The sequence below is a fragment of the Callospermophilus lateralis genome, chromosome 13 (genome assembly GCF_048772815.1).
Source record: "Callospermophilus lateralis isolate mCalLat2 chromosome 13, mCalLat2.hap1, whole genome shotgun sequence".
In the NCBI taxonomy this organism is placed as follows: domain Eukaryota; kingdom Metazoa; phylum Chordata; class Mammalia; order Rodentia; family Sciuridae; genus Callospermophilus; species Callospermophilus lateralis.
This window is the reverse complement of record NC_135317.1, coordinates 34,240,728-34,263,567: the sequence shown is the minus strand read 5'-3', so window position 1 is coordinate 34,263,567 and position 22,840 is coordinate 34,240,728. Positions and strand designations below refer to the sequence as shown.

General features: G+C 33.8%; 1 protein-coding gene across 1 annotated transcript in view; it reads right to left on the bottom strand.

Annotated features, from left to right (window-relative positions):
• Positions 1–22,840, bottom strand: part of Dnajc1 (DnaJ heat shock protein family (Hsp40) member C1) — a 227,311-nt gene that overhangs the window by 71,898 nt on the left and 132,573 nt on the right. The window contains exons 7-8 of the mRNA XM_076831552.1: positions 20,908–20,998; positions 1,180–1,343 (exon numbers count right to left, since the gene is read on the bottom strand). Of these exons, the coding sequence (XP_076687667.1) occupies positions 1,180–1,343; positions 20,908–20,998 (255 nt within the window). The remainder of the gene's footprint in view (positions 1–1,179; positions 1,344–20,907; positions 20,999–22,840) is intronic.

Sequence of the window (22,840 nt, the reverse complement as noted above, 5' to 3'; positions counted from 1 at the left end):
ATAGCACCTTCATTTATGATAGCCAAAAAGTAGAATTAACTTAAATGCCCATCAGCTGATGAATGGATAAACAGTATATCACATACCCACAAACGGAAATATTATTCAGTCACAAAAAAAATAAAGTACTGTTACATGTTACCCTATGGATGAACCTTGAAAACATTATGCCCAATATAAAAGGCCACATATTATATGATTCCAATTATACAAACTATCCAGAATAGGCAAATCTATATAGACAAAAAGTAGATGAGTGTTTGCCAGGGGAGAGGAGAGCAGAGAATTGAAATTAACTGCTCACAGGTACCATTAGCACTGTTTAGAGAATGAAAAGGCAAGCCAAAAATAGAATAGAAGGATTCATGTGCCAAAGACTAATTTCTGAACTCTTTACAGACCAGTATAAAAGATAGGCAATCGAATAAAAAAATAGACTTGGAAAGGCACTTCACATAAGTAGTTATCAGTGTTCAGTAAACATAAGAAATGGTGTTCAATTCAATCATCAAAGGATATGAAAATTATACCAAAATTAGATATCACCACAAAACTACCAGAATGGTTAAAATATAGAAGCCATGACCAAGTACTAGCTAGGATGTACAGTAATTAGAACTATCATATTTTGCTTGCTGTTGAAGGGTAAACTGAAATAAACATTTTTAAAAATGTTTCAGAAATATTTACTCAAGATGATCTATGACCTGAAAGTTAACTCCAAAAATAAAATTTTATATATAGACAAACTGAAAGACATGTATGAGAATGTCTGCAAGAAAACTATTTATTATAGCCATGAACTGGAAATACCATATTTCTCTAACAAAATAAAATATACTATTTACAAATAATTATATAGCAATGAAAATAAGCTACTAGTAAACATAATCATGAATACATAATACTGAACACAGAAAATCTGATGCAAAGGAATACAATAAAATAATTCTATTTGTAAAATTCAAAATGTGGGCAAAATACCTATGGCATTAGAAGTCATGATAATTGGAAAAAGAAAGTAGCAACTAGGAGGAAACATGGCAATGTTCTAGTAATTGATCTTAGTAATGGTTAACATGGTGCACCTTGGATACACCTTGGTGAGCTGTATAGCTATATTTTATGTACTTTTCTGTGTTTTACTCAATTAAAACAACTTTTTAAAAGTTCATTTACCTGTTTTTTCTGTGTTCTGTTCCTGTTTTCCAGCCAATCATCCATTTGCTCCTCAATTTCTTCTATAGAAGTTCCATGATCATAAGACTGAACGTATGTATTTTCTAAAGGCATGTATACAGGAAATTCGGGTTTTGGTTTTTTAACTTTAACTTTCTTCTGTTCTAAAAAATGTTTAAAAGAACCAGTTATTGGATGTCTTAAGAATAAAAAGGATTTAAAAATATTCTAATAGTTTAGTTATAGACCACATCATGAAAGAACACATGGATGATTTTTTTAATCAAAACAGAACTTCTTTGTTATGAATAACCTGCTGCAGTTTTCTTGTATATTAATCACTGCATTATTTTAAAATAAAACTTAGATGCTAATATGATGATTATGACATTATCATTGTAGCTTTAGTTTTCAAAGTATGTTTCACCAAATGTTTCATTTTGGCACAATAGAAAGAGCTTTAACTTCATGTCTTAATCCTATGTTTAACATGTATTAGTTGTATAACATTGGGCAAGTAACTTAATACTTAGGATAAGTATCCATTTTTTTCTGTAAAATAAATTGGCTCTCAATAAATAGTATACATTTATATTTTCAATATTTTACCAAGACAAAAATATTAGCTGGCAACATCAGGAATAGTTATAAATACAGTCATGTGTGACATAATGATGTTTTTGTTAATGAACATATAATGGTGATCCATAAGATTATATTGCCTGGTGACATCATAGCCATCTTTGTATGTGTAAGCCCACTATGATGTTCCCACAATGATGAAATTGCCTAATGATACATTTCTCAGAATGTATTCCTGCTAAGAAATGCACAACTGAAAATGGCTGTCAACTGGGCTCTCTACTACATCCCATTCTGATCAGCAACTCAACATGAAGAAGCGACTCATTTTTAATTACTATCATCAAAACTTACCAAGCCTCACAACCATATTTCCATCCTCCTGTATTGGCATACATTTGATTATGTGTGCTATAATGCCAATGTAATAAAATCAGTAAATACTGAACCCATAAATATTTAAATTCAATGAGAAAAGGATTTAATAAATGATTCTGCAAAAATGGAATACTAATTTGAAAGAAAACTGGACATAATCTTGTAAACATTTTGTAAAATAAATTCCAACTGGATAAGAGAGTTTATTTTGAAAGTAATACAAATCTTACAAATGATATTAAAAATGACATTTTTAAAAAGGAAGAGTACATCTTAACTACTGAAAACCCAGATTCTTCAAAAGACAGATGTATCAAGAAAATAGAACATAGAATAAACACATCAAAAAGACAAAATATAGAATAAACCTATCAAGAGACAACAGATTTCAAAAGAATATTTACAATTCAGAGAAGAAACAGAAGATTAATATAAAGAGTATAATAAAGAGATTAAATAAATTGACAAGGGAATAGGCAACCCCCCCCCAAAAAAAATAGGTAAAGGTCACAAATAGGCAATACACAGATGAACAAATCCATTTGGGTGAGACACAAGAAAAGATGTTCGTACTCTCTATAGGTTAAAGAAATGCAAATTTGAGCTATGACAAATATGGTTGTGAACCATCAAATAGAAATTTTAAAAACTAATAATATGTGTTATTGGCAGAGAAAAAGCCATCTCTAAATTGGTGGTAAAAATGACAATTATTATAGCCTTATAGAAAAGCAGTCTATAAACATCTATTAAAATTAAAATTTAACCTTTTCCCTAGCAACGAAAGTATTAGAATGTAATTGTATGTGTGTATGTATATGAGTATGTGTGTGTATAACTATTTATTCTTTTCTTTAGAGAGATATAAAACTAGTAACAATAAATGCTTATTAGTAGGAGAAATGACTGAATAATTATTGAACATGCATCCACACTGAGAAATATTAGATCACCACTGAAGTAGAGCTATAGCAATTGACTAACAGAGATTCCATGAGTTTCAATAACAAAAGCAAGATGAAGAAAAGCATATAAGTCTATACATTCAGGCAAAATAACACATCTCCAAATCCCTATGTGTACATATCTGTATATGTTTGTATGTATTACATATATTCATGTGAATATATTTGAATATTAGTCTATAATCCATATAGAAAAAAATATGGATTAATATACTAAGGTAGGTTGGGGGAAAGATGAAGGATAGAGGAAACAGAGACAAACAATAAAGGAAAAGAGAAGAAACATCACGGTAAAAATAAATAACATATGAATGTATTTTTATATACTTTAAAAATTATTAACATGAACCTAAGATTTAAAAAGGTGATACAACATAAATCTATCTGAAAGTGCAGATTTCTAAAACCACATGTCAATAACTTAGTAAATTTTAAATTCTGTGCCATTTTAATAATGTAGGGCTAAGTTTATATCATCTAACATTTTATAATTGGCAAGATCTTACATATATTTTTAAAAATAGGTATTTTCAAAACTAAATGTCTTTTAGAAAACATGTTTAAGTAAATTAAAGACTTCTATTTGCTAAGCAGTCTCATCATTCCTCTAATTCTCTAGCTTTAGTAACACCTATATAATCAGCATGGATCCAAGCATCATGAATTCTGGAAGTAATGAACATATCATTATTTATACTTCATTCAGGAAAAAAACAAATCTGAGACTATTTTTAGCAATATTATGAAGTTTATATGAAAAATTCTGAGTTAAATAAAAACATGGAGTATCTTGATGCTGGGGAGGGGGGACCTTATTAAAGTTTCTTAAATTTTGTCATCAAGTTTAGATAAATTGATTCCAAATGATAAAGGCCTGACAAAGGCAAAAAACAAAATCAAACCAATTAACTAAAGAAAAAAATCAAATAACAAAATAAAAAATAAACAGCAAAAAAGCAAAAGTAAAACCCTGATTCATTACATGTCTGGTGAAGAGAAATGGTTTCTTCGTCCCCCTAAATTAATTCAGTAAGATTATCAAAGGAATGATAAATGAGCCAATTATCATTTTAAGGGGTTCCTTCAGTTTAATGTTCTTTCAAAACAAAGTGGCAAGGACCTTGGACCCAGGAATAAACAAAACAAAACAAACTAATTCTGGGATAGTGTAACTCTGTAGTGGAGCATTTCCGAGTATGCACAAGGCCCTATTCAATCCCTAACACCACAAAACCAACAAATAAACAAAAACATTCTAGCACAAGTAGTCTGTTTATTACATACTTGGAAACTTAAACAACTCAATTTATAAGCCAGCTACTTTGATCAAATATTTTCTGTCTCAAAGTACAAGTGTTTATTGTGGCAGGACACATTTACCAAATAGTGATTAAGGTTCTTTGGTCAGGAACTTCAGGCTATTTTTCAGGTCTTAAGATTAATACTTGTACCTTGATAGTATTGTACAAATTAAGCAAGTCACAACATCTTAAACGTATCTTTTTTTTTAATCACACACAGGTAATTTTTCTTGGGAAAATATTCTGACAATAACAACCACTGTTTCAGGCAAAAAAGTCAGAAAAAAACTGTAGCCACACCCTCTTCCCCATACCTCTCATCTCTGTAAAGGCTAATGGGAAGACTAGACTTCTGCCATTACCAGCCTGCAATGAGGCACTCCAACTACCCCACCAGAAGGATGTGAGAGAAGGCTGAGAGGTAATGAAGATTCCCCTCCCTCTGTGGAGTTAGTGGAGACCACATGAGTAGGCTGGACTTTCAGGTCTACTGGGCAGTAATAAGGTATCTGTGTCTTTCCCTGACAGAATGGTTTCAGAGGAAGCCTAGTGAAGAATCAGGGCTTTCACAACTGCTCAGTGGCACTTGGAATACCACCTTCTATAATATCAAAAGACAGATTGGTAAAGCAGATGAAAATCATGGCTTATGTATATGACATCCACAAGAAACTCACTTCAAATATAAATACAGGTAGGTTGAAAGTAAAAGGATTGAGAAAGATATACCATGCAAATATTAACCAAAAGAAAGCAGAGGTACTCAATTAATATCAAAGTAGACTTCAGAACAAAGAAAATCTGGGATGAAAAGGGATACTGTATAATGACTTATAAAAAAGGTCAGTCTACCAAAAAGACATAGCAATCCTAAATGTGTATGCACCCAAAAACAGAGCTATAAAATAAAATGCAGAAAACTGATGGAACTGAAAACAAATTCAAAATTATAGTCAAAGACTTCAACACCCCTTTCTTTATATTTAAAAGCATAACTAAACAGAAGGTAAGAAAGAATATAGAACTAAACAATATCATCAATCAACTGGATCTAACTGACATATGTAGAACATTCCATTTAACAAAAGCAGAATATATAATCTTTTCAAATATATGTGGAATATATGCCAAAGAGAGACAATATCTTGGACCATAAAACATACATCAACAAATTTAAATTAACTAAAATCAGAGTGTGTTTTCTCATTAAAAGTAAATCAAGCTTGAAATTTGTAATGAAAAGGTAAAAGGAAAATCCCTGAACACTAGGAAATTAAAGAACATAATTTTAAATAATCAATGGATCACACAGAGAAAATCTCAAGAAAGAAAAACAATGAATCTGAATCAAATGAAATTACAATATATCAAAATATGTGTGACATAGCCCAAACAGTAGAGAGGGAAATTTATTTATTTATTGATACCTGGCACTGTTTATTTTTTTTTTTAAATTAACTTTTCAACCATCATCTGAAAAGAAAACATTCATGGTAACATCCTTTAAAATAGCTCTGAGAAGACTGTGGTTGTAGCTCAGTGGTAGAGAGATTGCCTAGCATGTGTGAGGCACTGGGTTCGATTCGCAGCACCACATATGAGTAAATAAAAATAAAGGTCCTCAACAATTAAAAAAAATAAATAAATAAAAACACCCAGCTCTGATAAAGCATGGCCACTACTATGTATCACAAAGCAGGTACAAGAAGTTTTATATTCAGAGTATGATATAGTACTGTCCTACATCTATGATACTAGAGGACATAATTAAAAAGGCATTATTTGAGACTTGATTCTACTTTCCAGCAGAGGCCCAAAGGATGGTACGACACAGCTCTGTAAAGAAGTGTACTTCTTTAGGATTTCCTTTCATTGGTGGCACAGTTCCCAGTACTCATTCGTAGAGAGGGAGATTTACAGCACTAAGTGTTTACATTGAAAGAAAGGGAAGGCTTCAAGTCAAATTCTAAATGTCTACATAAAAAAATTAGGAAACAAAGATGAAAACAAAACTGAAATGCATTCTGCTGTCATGTATAATTAGAACAAATTTTTAAAAAGATAAAAACAAGCCTAAAGCAAGCAGAAGAAAGGAAACAATAAAATCAACAAAACTGAAAACAAAAACAAGAAAAAAAATCAATGAAAAAAATTCTTTGTAAATATTAATAAAATTTAAAAACATCTGGCAAAATTGATAAAGAAAAAAGAAGATAAAAGTTAGCAATATTAACACTTTCTGAAAAGGGGGGAATCATAGGACATACAAACATGAAGAGAAAAAGTATTAGAAAAACTCTAGATATATAATTTTTTGTTTTTTTAGTTGCCAGTGGATTTTTTACTCTATTTCTTTATTTATATGTGGTGCTAAGGATTGAACCCAGGGCCTCACATATGCCAGGAAAGTGCTCTACCACTGAGCCACAATCTCAGTCCCTAGATATATAAATTTGATGATTTATATGAAATCAACCAATTACTCAGAAATACAAATTACACCAACTCTCCATGAAATATATATATATGAAATTGATATTTGAATAGCCTCATAACTACAAAGGAAAATTCATTCGTAGTTTACAAACTTCAGAAAAAGATAAGCTTAGGTGGTGTCACCAGAGAACTCTTGCCAAACATTTAACACCAATACTACACATTTTTTAGAAAATAGAACACTTCCTAATTTATTGTATAAAGCTAGTATTACTCTGATACTAAGGTCATACAAAAAAAACTATATAAAAGAGAAGCCTAATATTGTAGTTGGAATGCTTATGTCCCTCCAAAATTCATGTTGAAACAATCTCCAACAAGGTAGGCTCTTTAAGAGGTGATTTGGTCATAGAGGATCCTCCCTCAGGAATAGGATTAAGGCCCATATAAAAGAGGCTTCATATAGAGGCACCTTTTCCTCTTCTATCCCTTCTGCCATGTGAGGATACAGTACTTGTCCCCTCCCCAGGACACAGCAACACAATACCATCCTAGAAGCAGAAACTAAAAGGCGAAGGAACTACAATAGCTAAAACATTTTGAGAAACAAGAATAAAATGGGAAGAATCACTTAATCCAATTTTAAAAGTTGTATGGCCACATAATCAAGACTATCATATTGGCAGAGGAAAAGAAATATAGACCAATGAAACAGCATAAAGAATCTAGAAGAAAATTCTTACGCCCACACAAGTAAGTGCAACTGATTTAAGATAAATACTAAGTGAAATTCAATGGAAGAGAAATATATTTTCAAAAAACAGTGCTGAAGCAAAAAAAAAAAAAAAAAAAAAAAAAAAAATGAACTTCAACCTAAACCTTACAACTTTAAGACAAATGAACTCAAAATGGACCTCAGAAGCCTGGCGCAGTGGTGCATGCCTGTGACCCCAGAGAGAGGCCAAGGCAGAAGGAATGCAAGTTCAAAGCCAGCCTCAGCAACAGCCAGGCACTAAGGAACCTAGTGAGAGCCTGTCTCTAAATACAATACAAAAAAATGCTGGGGATGTGGCTCAATGGTTGAGTACTCCTGAGTTCTATCCCCAATACTCCCCCCAAAATGGATCACAGGATTGTATAAAATTATAATTTTTTTTCAACAAAATACAGGAGGAAACTTTTAAATCTTTGACCTAAAACAATCCATAGAAAACAATTAGATAATTATTCTAATTATCATTAGAATTTAAAACTTGCTCTACAATGAAAAGAAAAGCTACAGACTGGGAGAAAACATTTACAAATAACATATCTGATAAGGGACTCATACTAAAATATAGAAAGAACACTCAAAACTCAACAGTACAAAAGATTCAATTAGGAATCAGGCAAAAGATATAAGGTTACATTTCACTGAAGAGAATATTTGGTTAGCAAATAAGCACATGCAAAATGTTTCACCATCACTAGACATCAGGGGAATGTAAATTAATACCATAATATCTCTATACAGCTAAAACTAAAAATAGTGACAATGTCATATGCCAGTGAGGATGCAGAGACCAGCATCTGCACACATTGCTGGTGGAATGTAAAATGGTATAGGCACTCTGGAAAATAGCTTTATGGTTTCCTAACACTCTAAGCATAAATTTACCATATAATTCAGCAATTGCATTTTTGGCCATTTCCCAGATAAATAAAAACTAAATTCATACAAAAAGTTGCCCATGTATAGCAGGTTTATATACAATAGCTAAAAATATAAACAACCAAAATGTCCTACAATTGATGAATGCTTAAGCAAATTGTGATACATGAATACCATGGAATATTATTCGTCTATGAAAAATAAATTATTGGTACATGGAAAAACTTGGCATTACACTGAGTGAAAAAAGCCAATCTCAAAAGGTCACATATTTTATGATCCTCAAAATCACATTCTCAAAACGACAAAGTTATAGAGATGAAAAATACATTAATAGTTGCAGGATATTAGGGATGTCAGGGGATGGTGAAAGAAATAGGAGTGACTGAGGGTAGAATAAGAAAAATATAAAACAATGTTAACAATGCCCCAGTATGGACTGGGGTGGTGGTTACATGAATATATAAATATGATAAAATAGTACAGAAGTACCGGCTAACACTTTGTATCAATGTCAATATCCTGATTTTGGTAGATAAGATGTCAGCAATGACAGAAATTGAGATGAGGGTACATGGAACTTCTTTGTACTATCTTTGTAACTTTCTGTGAGTCTATAATTATTTCCAAGAAAAAACAAACAGAAAAACGTTATACAACTTTATTGTAGTAACAATGAAAACAGGAAAAGAAGATCCTAATATTAGGTGACTAGTACTTGTAGTTTGGGTCTAAATTTCCAAAGACATCATTATATATAGATTTAAAGGGACCATATAGACTCAACATGGCGGCAGGCGGGGAGGCAGCGCTTTCAGTACCTCCTGAGCCATGCGGACAGAGAGACACATCAGAACGTTTGGATTATGCCTGCTGAGAAACTCCCAGCAAAATTCCGCTGTAGTGAGACCTAGACGGGGAGTTTGGGATTATTGGAGGTGACAGGTTGCCCCAGAGGGGTGAATCTCAGCCACCCTGTGCGCGGAGGTGCGGACCGCCACTGAAGGAGGTATTTCAGCACTGCTGGATACCGGATGCGGCGTAGAGACCCTTTGAAGAGGTTGCTAACCAAGCCTTTGTGAAACAGTGGACCGACAACCGAAACCGAAACTGGGACAAACCACAAACAGGCCAGACCCACCCCTCCCATCGGACACTCCGGCAAGGTGTCTGGGGCCCGCCATAGCAGAGAGCTGATGTCACCAGAGTTCCGCGGTCGGGATCCCTTCCCAGCGAAATCACTTCAACAGGTATGTGACTCCCATCCCCACCAGATGCATACAGCTGGGAAACCTCAAAAATCTAGCCCCAGAGCTCCGTGGGCGTGACGGTAGAGGCTGAGGGAAGCAGAGGGGACTCCCAACCCCAAGCTTCCCCTACCACCAGCAGCGACACCCAAGGCCGTAACTGCCAGCTCCTGGGGGCATGGCCACCAAAGGAGTCCAGGCAATTTAAGCTGACGGTTCCCAGATCGCCCGCTACACAACCTTGGGGTCTGGGTGAACGCCAAACAGAGAGAGTGCTCAGTCATTCGGGAAATAGGGCACTCAGGGGGGCTGCAAGTGTAACTAGATCTGTGGAGAACGCCTCCGGTGAGCGGGGCCTGGATGGCTGGCAGGAGGAAGTGGGGAGGGGCCGGAGAAGACAAATGGCTCTGGACTAACAGGAATGGAGAGATGCCCAGTAGGAGAAGAAGAGCTGCCTTACAGGGATTGCTGCCAGCACATAGAGGGCAGAAGCTCGGCTCGGAGGGCACAGCCCCACCTACTAGAAGAGAAGAAAAGAGAACTCTAAGACTTCATTTATCACTTTTTTTTCTTTTTCTTTTTTTCCCTTTTCGATTTTTTATTATTATTTCCATTCTCCTCTATTCCACATATTTTTCTCTCCCTCTTTTTCTTTAAGGACTTCTTCCTTCCCCTTCCCCCTAACGTTCACCACAAGCATTACGACTTTCATTACAGGTAATCTTCTAAATGCAAATAGGTAAATGTTCCGAGGCTGTCTATATAGCTCCTAAGTACCTAGCTAATACCAAATACCCTGATCCTTTCGCTTGTTAATATCCCCCTTCAGTAGAGCAATCTTCCAAGTTGTCAAGACATACTAACCTTCATACCATCATAGCACCCAACCTAAAGTCCTAAGACCAAACAACAGATCACTATATGCCTACAGAATTCGTAAGCCTTTTATGAAATGAATGAATCAGCTTTAAATTACAATAAAGCCCAACAGCTCTAGACATAGTCTCCCACCACAAAGGAGAGACCACAGAGATATACAAAACCAAAACAAATTTATAGGAGAAAACAGAAGCACAGCAGTTAAACAGAGTTGGAAAGTAACGTGAACACCATGAAAAAACAAGGGAAAAAAGGATTACAAACAATGCAGGACAATTTAAATTTACAGGACAACCTAGAGGCATCAGAAAAATGGATAGAGAAAGAACTCAAGGCATACCTGACTCCGATGGAATGGAATCTTAGAGAAGTCATTAGACAGCAAGTCCAAACCATGAAAGAATACTTTGAAAATGAATTACATAAGCAGATTCAAGAAGCAAAAAAATCAACTCTACCAGGAGATAGAGATTTTTTTTTAAAAAAATCAAACAGTAATCCTAGAAATGCAGGAAACCATAAACCAAATCAAAAACTCAAATGAGAATATTACAAGTAGAATAGATCTAATAGAAGTCAGAACATCAGATAATGAAGACAAAGTTTATCAACTCGAAAAGAGTATAGTCAACTCAGAAAGGCTGGTAAGAAACCACGAGCAAAACATCCAAGAGATAAGGGATGTCATTAAAAAACCAAACTTAAGAGTCACTGGGATAGAGGAAGGTATAAAGGTCCAAACCAAAGGAATGAGCAATGTGTTGAAAGAAATAATTTTAGAAAACTTTCCAGACATGAAAGATGGAATGGATTGCCAAATGCTGGAAGCCTATAGGACCCCAAACATACAAAACCGTAATAGACCAACTCCAAGACACATTATTACGAAGATATCCAACATATAGAACAAGGAGAGAATATTAAAAGCTACAAGAGAAAGGAGGCAGATTACATTCAGGGGTAAACCAATTAGGTTAATGGCTGATTTTTCATCACAGACGTTGAAAGAGAGAAGATCCTGGAACAACGTATTTCAAACGCTGAAAAATAATGGATTACAACCAAGAATATTGTATCCAGCAAAATTAAGCTTCAGGTTTGACAACGAAATTAAAATTCTTAACAATAAACAAAAGTTAAAAGAATTTGCAGCCAGAAAACCAGCACTGCAAAGCATTTTGAGCAAAACACTACAAGAAGAGGAAACGAAAAACAGCACCCAAAACTAACAGTGGGAGGTAACCCAGTAAAGGGGGAGAAAAAAATAATCAAAGAGGAAAAACAAGCCAAATTAAAATAAATAAATAAATAAATGAATAAATAAACATGACTGGAAGTACAAACCATATATCAATAGTAACCCTAAACGTTAATGGCTTAAACTCACCAATCAAGAGACACAGGCTAGTAACTTGGATTGAAAAAACAGATCCAACAATATGCTGCCTTCAGGAGACTCATATGATAGGAAAAGACATACACAGGCTGAAGGTGAAAGCTTGGGAAAAATCATACCACTCACATGGTCCTCGGAAGCAAGCAGGAGTGGTCATACTCATATCGAATAAAATCAACTTTGAATCTAAGTTAATTAAAAAGGATAAAGAAGGACACTATATACTGTTAAAAGGAACCATCCACCAACAAGACATAACAATTATCAATATGTATGCACCAAATAATGGTGCTGCAACGTTCATAAAACAAACTCTCCTCAAGTTCAAGAATCAAATAGACCACAACACAATAATTATGGGTGACTTCAACACACCTCTCTCACCATTGGACAGATCCTCCAAACAAAAGTTGAATAAAGAAACTATAGAACTCAATAACACAATCAAAAACCTAGACTTAACTGACATATATAGAATATATCAACCATCATCAAATGGATATACCTTTTTCTCATCAGCACATGGATCCTTCTCAAAGACAGACCATATATTATGCCATAGAGCAACTCTTAGTAAATATAAAGGTGTGGAGATAATACCATGCATCTTATCTGATCATAACGGAATGAAACTGGAAATCAACGATAAAAGAAGGAAGGAAAAATCCTGCATCACCTGGAAAATGAACAATATGTTACTGAATGATCAATGGGTTACAGAAGACATAAAGGAGGAAATCAAAAAATTCTTAGAGATAAAAGAAAATACAGACACAACATATCGAAATCTATGGGACACAATGAAAGCAGTTTTAAGAGGGAAATTCATTGCCTGGACTTCATTCCTCAAAAAAAGAAAAAAACCAACAAATAAATGAGCTCACACTTCATCTCAAAACCCTAGAAAAGGAAAAGCAAAACAACAGCAAATGTAGCAGAAGGCAAGAAATAATTAAAATTAGAGCAGAAATCAACGAAATTGAAACAAAGGAAATCATTGAAAAAATTGACAAAACTAAAAGTTGGTTCTTCAAAAAAATAAATAAGAATGACAGACCCTTAGCCATGCTAACGAAGAGAAGGAGAGAGAGAATTCGAATTACTAACATACAGGATGAAAAAGGCAATATCACAACAGGCACTACAGAAATACAGAAGACAATTAGAAATTATTTTGAAACTCTGTATTCCAATAAAATAGAAGATAGTGAAGATATCAACAAATTTCTTAAGTCATATGATTTGCCCAGATTGAGTCAGGAAGATACGCATAATTTAAACAGACCAATAACAAAGGAGGAAATAGAAGAAGCCATCAAAAGACTACCAACCAAGAAAAGCCCGGGACTGGATGGGTATACAGTGGAGTTCTACAAAACCTTTAAAGAAGAATTAATACCAATATTTTTCAAGTTATTTCAGGAAATACAAAAAGAAGGAGCTCTTCCAAATCCATTCTATGAGGTCAACATCACCCTGATCCCGAAACCAGTCAAAGACACTTCAAAGAAAATTACAGGCCAATATCTCTAATGAACCTAGATGCAAAAATCCTCAATAAAATTCTAGGCGAATCGGATACAAAAACATATCAAAAAAAATTGTGCACCATGATCAAGTAGGATTCATCCTGGGATGCAAGGCTGGTTCAATATACGGAATCAATAAGCATTATTCACCACATCAATAGACTTAAAGATAAGAACCATATGATCACCTTGATAAACGCAGAAAAAGCATTCGACAAAGTATAGCATCCCTTTATGTTCAAAACAAAAGAAAAACTAGGGATAACAGGAACATACCTCAACATTGTAAAAGCTATCTATGCTAAGCTTCAGGCTAGCATGACTCTAAATGGAGAAAAATTAAAGGCATTCCCTCTAAAATCTGGAACAAGACAGGGATGCCCTCTCTCACCACTTCTATTTAATATAGTTCTCGAAATATTGGCCAGAGCAATTAGACAGATGAAAGAAATTAAAGGCATAAAAATAGGAAAAGAAGAACTTAAATTATCACTATCCTATCCCAAAAGGGTCTACAACGAAACTACTAGAGCTAATAAATGAATTCAGCAAAGTGGCAGGATATAAAATCAACATGCATAAATCAAAGGCATTCCTGTATATTAGTGACAAATCTTCTGAAATGGAAATGAGGACAACCACCCCATTCACAATATCCTCAAAAAAAATAAAATACTTGGGAATCAACCTAACAAAAGAGGTGAAAGATTTACACAATGAAAACTACAGAACCCTAAAGAGAGAAATAGAAGAAGATCTTAGAAGATGGAAAAATATACCCTGTTCATGGATAGGCAGAACTAACATCATCAAAATGACGATATTACCACAAGTTCTCTATAGGTTTAATGCAATGCCAATTAAAATCCCAACGGCATTTCTTGTAGAAATAGATAAAGCAATCATGAAATTCATATGGAAAAACAAAAGACCCAGAATAGCAAAAGCAATTCTAAGGAGGAAGAGTGAATCAGGCGGTATAGCAATACCAGACTTCAAACTATACTACAGAGCAATAGTAACAAAAACAGCATGGTACTGGTACCAAAACAGGCGGGTGGACCAATGGTATAGAATAGAGGACACAGAGACCAATCCACAAAATTACAACTATCTCATTTTTGACAAAGGGGCTAAAAGCATGCAATGGAGGAAGGATAGCATCTTTAACAAATGGTGCTGGGAAAACTGGAAATCCATATGCAACAAAATGAAACTGAATCCCTTTCTCTCGCCATGCACAAAAGTTAACTCAAAATGGATCAAGGAGCTTGATATCAAATCAGAGACTCTGCATCTGATAGAAGAAAAAGTTGGCTCTGATCTACATACTGTCGGGTCGGGCTCCAAATTCCTTAATAGGACACCCATAGCACAAGAGTTAAAACCAAGAATCAACAAATGGGACTCACTCAAACTAAAAAGTTTTTTCTCAGCAAGAGAAACAAAAAGAGAGGTAAATAGGGAGCCTACATCCTGGGAACAAGTTTTTACTCCTCACACTTCAGATAGAGCCCTAATATCCAGAGTATACAAAGAACTCAAAAAATTAAACAATAAGAAAACAAATAACCCAATCAACAAATGGGCCATGGACCTGAACAGACACTTCTCAGAGGAGGACATACAAACAATCAACAAGTACATGAAAAAAATGCTCATCATCTCTAGCAGTCAGAGAAATGCAAATCAAAACCACCCTAAGATACCATCTCACTCCAGTAAGATTGGCAGCCATTATGAAGTCAAACAACAACAAATGCTGGCCAGGATGTGGGGAAAAGGGTTCACTTGTACATTGCTGGTGGACTGCAAATTGGTACGGCCAATTTGTAAAGCAGTATGGAGATTCCTTGGAAAGCTAGGAATGGAACCACCATTTGACCCAGTTATTCCCCTTCTTGGACTATTCCCTAAAGACCTTAAAAGAGCGTACTATAGGGATACTGCGACATGGATGTTCATAGCAGCACAATTCACAATAGCTAGACTGTGGAACCAACCTAGATTTCAATAGAAGAATGGATAAAAAAAAAAATGTGGCATTTTTACACAATGGAGTATTACTCAGCACTAAAAAATGACAAAATCATGGCATTTGCAGGGAAATGGATGGCACTAGAGCAGATTATGCTAAGTGAAGTTAGCCAATCCCTAAAAAACAAATGCCAAATGTCTTCTTTGATATAAGGAGAGCAACTAAGAACAGAGTAGGGAGGAAGAGCATGAGAAGATTACCATTAAACAGGGATGAGAGGTGGGAGGAAAAGGGAGAGAGAAGTGAAATTGCATGGAAATGGAAGGAGACCCTCATCGTTATACAAAATTACATATAAGAGGAAATGAGGGGAAAGGGAAAAAAATCAAGGGAGAGAAATGAATTACAGTAGATGGGGTAGAGAAAGAAGATGGAATGGGAGGGGAGGGGAAGGAGGATAGTAGAGGATAGGAAAGGCAGCAGAATACAACCTACACTAGTATGGCAGTATGTAAAAACGTGGATGTGCAACTGATGTGATTCTGCAATCTGTATACGGGGTAAAAATGGGAGTTCATAACCCACTTGAATCAAATGTATAAAATATGATATGTCAAGAGCTTTGTAATGTTTTGAACAACTAATAAAATAATAAAGGGACCATATATTTAGAAATGAGGATGATATAGTCTGGAAAGCTGAGTCGTTTATTAAAAAAAATAGTTTTAGTGATGACAAAGACATTCTTGAAGAAATGTTGTTGAAGAGTTTAAATTGTTTTCAGAAGTATGAGGGTGGAAAAGAGTAATAGAGTATTTCTCCCCACTACCTTCAGTGCTGGAGATTGAACCCAGGGAGGACCTCATGCATAGTAGGCAAGTGCTCTAACACTAAGCTATAGTCCAAGCCTTAGTATTTCTAAATTCATTAATTAATTCAAGACATATTTACTGAGTATGTAGTATATATATGCCTGGCATTGTTCTAGGCTCTGGGTTTATAGCCACAAAGGATATATATATACACCAGACAGCATGAAGCTTATAAATTCACACATTATTTTGTAAAGCATAACACTAAATTAGGTATTCATTTCCAAATTAATAGGTAAATTTTTGATTAAAATTTGAATTATTAATCTATAGCCACAAACATTTATATATTCAATTAGATAAAAAACTTAATGGAATCATTTTAGAGAGAACAGTAAAACATAGTGCATATATATATAGCACTATGATTTGAAATATTAAAGGCGTTGATAATTTATATTTGAGCTGTATTATTTAAAAAATTCACTCTTTCATTATAATTAGGATAAAATATTCTTTAGGGATTTTTTATCTACATACAAAATCTTAGAAGTAGGGCTTCTATTGGGTTTTAAAACAGAATATAGCTCCTAAGTTGAGGTACAGAGTTTCAACTAGTCCTATTTCCAAATATAATGGAGCTGAGGACTAATCATGCCTTATCATAAATTAAGTTATCTTCAGTTATCTTGTTATTCTCCTATCCATGAACACCCTATATATAAGGCAAAGTCAAAGTGTTTTAAATCTAAATTGGAGCTATACTTCCCCGCCAAGCCTCTTTTTTCCTCTTTCTCATTAACCTGTGAATTAATTTATACATCAGCATCTCCTTTCTTCATGAACCCAAGTTTTCTAGGAAATGAATATTCTTTATCTTAAGGAAGGTGAATGCTCTCTCATCCTGAGACACTAAAAAGGCATATTCTGCCCCCACTGTCACTAAATGTCTCATCCTACTTTGTGTCTCCCTGGTAACCAACTTAGGTCCACCACTGGAACATGCAATGGGGTGCATAAAACAAGCAGCAAAACATGACTAATGTCGAAAACAGTATTTTTACATATAAAGATGTACTTGGCAGGAGGGTTTGATAACTTTTGTAATTGTAAAAGTTTTACTTCTACCTTTTCTTTTATCTATTCAAATAATGACCTTTACAGACAATATCTCTATAAAATGAGCTAAACATCTATTTTGCATTCATTGAGAATGTATTATTTTTAAAAAGCTAGTGAGAAAGGTAAGAAAGGATTTGAATGTTTTTGCCACAAAAAAATAAAAAAACATTTGAGAAAATAGATACTTGCCCTGATTTGACTATATATAATACAGACATGTATCAAAACATCACATGATATCCCATAAATATGTGCAATTTTTATGTGTAAATTTACAAACTTTAAAAAAAATGAGCCAGACCTGGTGGCACATGCCTGTAATTCCAGTTACTTGGGAGGCTGAGGCAGGAGGTTTGCAAGGTCAAAGTCAGCCTTGACAAATTAACCAGACTCTGTCTCAAAAAAAAAAAAAAAAAAAAAAATGCTGGGACTCAGTGGGTAGAGTGCCCCTGGGTTCAATCCCTAGTACCAAAAAGATAAAGAAAAATATATAGACTTACATATAGAAATACATGTATATTTACACATATATATGTGTATATACATATGTACATATATATATAAATGAATTTTCCATTCATGATATGAATTGTTTCATTTTCATTTTTAATTCTTAAAACTTGACTTGTATTGATTTAGAATGGGACTGGGAATTATAGCTCCATGGTAAAGCATTTACCTGGTTTGATCCCCAACACAGAAAACTTTTTAAAAAATGATTTAAGGATGAAATTCACATAAATAGAGAATGTATAAAAATATCCCAAATACTCAAAAAATATTTATATTCTTATAAGTAAATATTTATTTATTTAAACTTATAAAATTGATTAAAGGTTCATAAAAATAAGTGCCAAACATTTCCCAGAGATTGACAATTTTTTGCACAAAGATTTCTTAGAAGGATATTTATTTTTTACAAATTACCCTATTTACACTCCCCCTCCTCTGAAATATCATTTTAATAAGACCACCACACCATACTCAAGTTAGTTCTGATACAAGCCTCTGAGAATACTGCACCACAAGCAGTAAAGCAGATAGATGTGAGGGAAGATTAGCAGTTAGGTGGTGAAAATTAACTTAATCTGCTTGAGTTGCACTAACTCAATTAAATAAATAGAAATATTATTATGAACTCAGTATTCCAATGATAGTCTTAAAACTAAGAAGGATAGGGGCAAATGAAATGCACACTAGAGGTTCTGAGATGCCTTTATGTATTAATTCTACAGTACATAATACAGAACACTACAATGAAATTAACAAAATTAATTAAAATATTCTTTTCATGTAACCATTAGAGACTACATTAAAATACACTCGACAGTTTTTGACATTGTTAACAGTGAGTGTGACTGTTCTTTACCATTCTTAATGTTGATACCATCACCTTTTCCACATCTATCACTAATAGGAAAATAAAAAGAGAGAGAGAAACAGCAGTCTCATTACCTAGAGCCTAGTATGAGTATTGTTTTATATGTTTTATTACATTTACTTATTCTATTCTGAGTTTCAATAACTGATAAATTAGTAATAAATTTTCAAATGTTTTAGAAGACTATTATATATCTACTGAAGAACAGATAGGGTTGTCAGATACTTAAGATTTTGTGTTCCTTCACATTTTTAAATTAAGGAACAAAATAAAAGTATTATTAAAATCTTAGAATTTTAATCAAATTCTTAGAACAAAAGTCTTTGAACATAGCTGGGGATACAGTTTAGTGGTAGAGCCCTTGCCTATCATGCATGAGGCCCAAATACCACAAGCAACAACAACAAAAATCTTTGAACAATTTTAGAAAAAAATGACTACAAACTTCAGAAGGAGCTTTTTCATTGTGATAAGTACTTCATATTTAACCTGTTTTCTCATACAGGCCATATGTATAATTAGTTCATTATCATTAGACAATTCTAACGTATGCCAAAATTGAAAAGTAATAACTGGTTTGTTACAGAAAATTATACGAAGCTATGAAAGCTATGAAATATAGTGTATTCACACTCTCTCTACAGGTAAAATCTAGGTTAGTTTAATATTTTCTCTTTTTTTATTAATGTGATTTTTTTACTTTTGGTGAATCTGAAAGGCTTGAAAATATTTATGTACTATTTTACTCAAAAACAATTATATAAAAATTACATTTGTAATTTCATTTGCCCATTTCTTCCCACCACATGCATCTGCCAATTTTAATATTTAATCTTCTATTATCCTAATTCTTCTCTCAACAGAAGTTTGCTTTAAAGAATTATATAACTGACATGAATATTATTTTGTAATTGTCTTTTGTAATTGTCTAGAAACTTGTCTAGATGCTTAGGTGACATTTATAAATATACATGGAACTATAGTTATTTACAATTCATAATCCATTCATCCATTTACTGAACATTTGCTATGGGCCAGAACACTATTTAATGCTGCAGACACAATATAAAAAACAGTCCCTAAAGCTGCCTAGAAACACGAAGGAATATTGTAGACAAAAAATAGCACCTTAAAAATTACTATGCCCTAACCCCTGAAACTTGGAGTGAGCAACACATGTAAAGTCCCTACCCTCATGGAGCTTATATTATATTGGAAGAAACCAGATGTAAACAAAACAAATAAATAATGTTAAGTGGTATGAGATGCTCTGGATAAAATAAAGCAATGTAAAGAGACAGAGCATTTATGTGTGGAAAAGAAAGAAAAGCTAAAATTAGATAAAAGGACCAGGGGTTGGAAAATGTCTTCTTTAATAGTATGTTCAACTTTTCCTAAAATCAGGAAGAACTATCTTTAGTATTCAATGGAAGATTTCTTTATAATATGCTGATCATTTATTCAAGGTTGCTCACATCATATAACAATATTGCAAACGGAACAAAGACTTTCAAAACAATACTATAGCATTGTACAGTACTGTTAAAATATACGGTAGTTGGTTAGATTTGGCACTAAATATCAATTGTGCCTGGCATGGTGATGCATGCCTGTAATCCCAGCAACTAAGGCAGCTGAGGCAGGAGGATGGTAAGTTCAAGGCCAGCCTCTCCAGCTTCATGAGACTCTGTCTCAACATAAAAAATAAAAAGGGCTGGGGATGTAATTCAGTAGTAGAGTGCCCCTGGGTTCACTCCCTAGTGCCCATCCCCCAAATCAATTATAATCATAGTACTGAATATAATAGGACTTTGTAGATTTTGGATGGCCCCATACTTGAGGAGTTGTGTGACTCCGTATTGATTTTATCCCTCCTTTGGATTTCGGACTTTGAGTTTAGTAATAAAGAATTTTTCTATGCACAATACATTAAGTACAAATGAGTCTATTGGAAAGTGGTAAAGAAATCATAAAAAATTTAATGACTGCTGAATATGAATTTAAAGACAATCCAAATTTAGTCAGTTTTATATGACACTGTTAACAAAGTAAGAGAATCTTTAAAACTCACTTGGAAGTGTTTCAAGTTCATTTCTAGTCAGTGCATCTTCTTTTTCCTTCAATCTTGTTTCTTTATATTTAGCATAAAACTGCCCAGCATCCTTAAAAAAGAAGTTATAAGTAAATTAACATAAAAATCAGTTTTCTTTGTCAATGTTTTCACTATAACTTCCTTTTAAAGCAGTATATTCATTTTATAAGTAGCCATTCTTTTTTTAATATATATTTTCAAATTTTATGATGAACACAAAAAATGGAATAAACACTTCTCTACAAGTTTTCTCTCCTGAAGAATTAAAGCCAGAAACTGCATGAGTATAAATTTAAGTAAACTCTTTTCTCTCATATATGAAAAGGAGCTTTACACTTCCTGTTTTCTTCCATCATATGGCATTTTCTTGAAATCACACTGTTAGATGGAGAGACAGAGAAAAACTCACTTGCTGAACTGAATTATTTGGCAGCAGTCTATTTTCATATTAGTCCCTTACCTCCAATATATTTTCAAAATTATTATGTGAAGATCTGATGATAAAACAAATATGAACATGGTGATATAAATGAAAAGTCATCCTCCTCCTTCTATCACCTTTAGATACGAAGTATAATAATGGAGGGTTGAGGACTGAGGACACATAATGCACACACTTAGGTACGATATAGTGGCTAAAGTCTCAATGAGTGACACATAGGTAAGAGACTTCAGCAAGGTGCCCCCAAATGACTAAGCCTTAAATAATCACAGACATGAAAATAAACAAATTGATGCTTTGGGTATATGATGATCCTAACAATGAAAAAAAAAAAAGTAAAACATATTCCCTATATTCCTTGACTTAAACTTCATATTCTACAGCAACAACACTTGTAGCTACCAGTTCACGCTGTGTTTCCATGACTACATTTGTTTGCCCTCTAGCTGAAGTGATTTTGCTCCCCCACCATTATTCTGGCAAACTACTTTCCATAGTTGAAAACTGTTCAAGCAATATCTTCTGCGGAGTAATTCTCTCCTGTATGCTACTTCTGTACTTAAACACTTTTATGAATATATAATGCTGTATTCTTTTCTAGAAGATAGAACATTTGAGATAGGGATATGTGTATACCCAGTGCAAGTATCTTGCCATAGAGTGGGCAATAAGTGTTAACTGAACTCAACTAGATTGAAATATATGAAAAACCTTATAAAGAAAGAAATGAAAGACTTGATGATTAATATGGAATAAGAAAAGAAAGGTATCAAAGATAACTGTAGGGTAACATTCCTAGACTCTAAAATTTCTTAAGATTTTTAAGGCAGATATATCATAGATTCATCTGAGAAGGTTATTTCTGCAGAAAATAAAGAAATAAAACCAATCTTTGATACCACCCAGATCAGAAGTAAATACATGAGCACTTAAGCCCTAGATTGGAATTATCTCTTTTCATCTATGACTATATCCAAGTCAAAGCTTTCTTCTACATTCTATGTCTCTTAGGATTATTTCAGAACTCTTATTATCAATCTGATAATGAATTAGGGAAATAATAAGGTATTTCTAAAATCATTGCATAAATATAGTAAATATGTTTCTTTATTCTTTTCATTCTCATTTTTATGTTTCTACCTCATTTCTACTAGAAGGGTTCCCACAGTCCTGGGCCAGCTAAACAGTGGTGTAACTTGAAAAGCACAGAAGGTCATGCACCCAACTTATTCATCCTCCCATGCCCATATATACTTTAAATTTCATCAGGGTTTTGGGTAAAAGTTTTATCATCCCTTAATATTCCCCACCCCCCTTAAAAAAATTCAACCCTGGAGGAGTATTATTTTATATTAAGCCATATCAGTTATTTATACCTTGGTGTGAATGAATGAATGAGCTTATTAGCTTCTTTCCACAGAGTAGGTTTTAATAGTAGGGAAGAAGAAAAGGCCAGGAAGGCATTGGCTC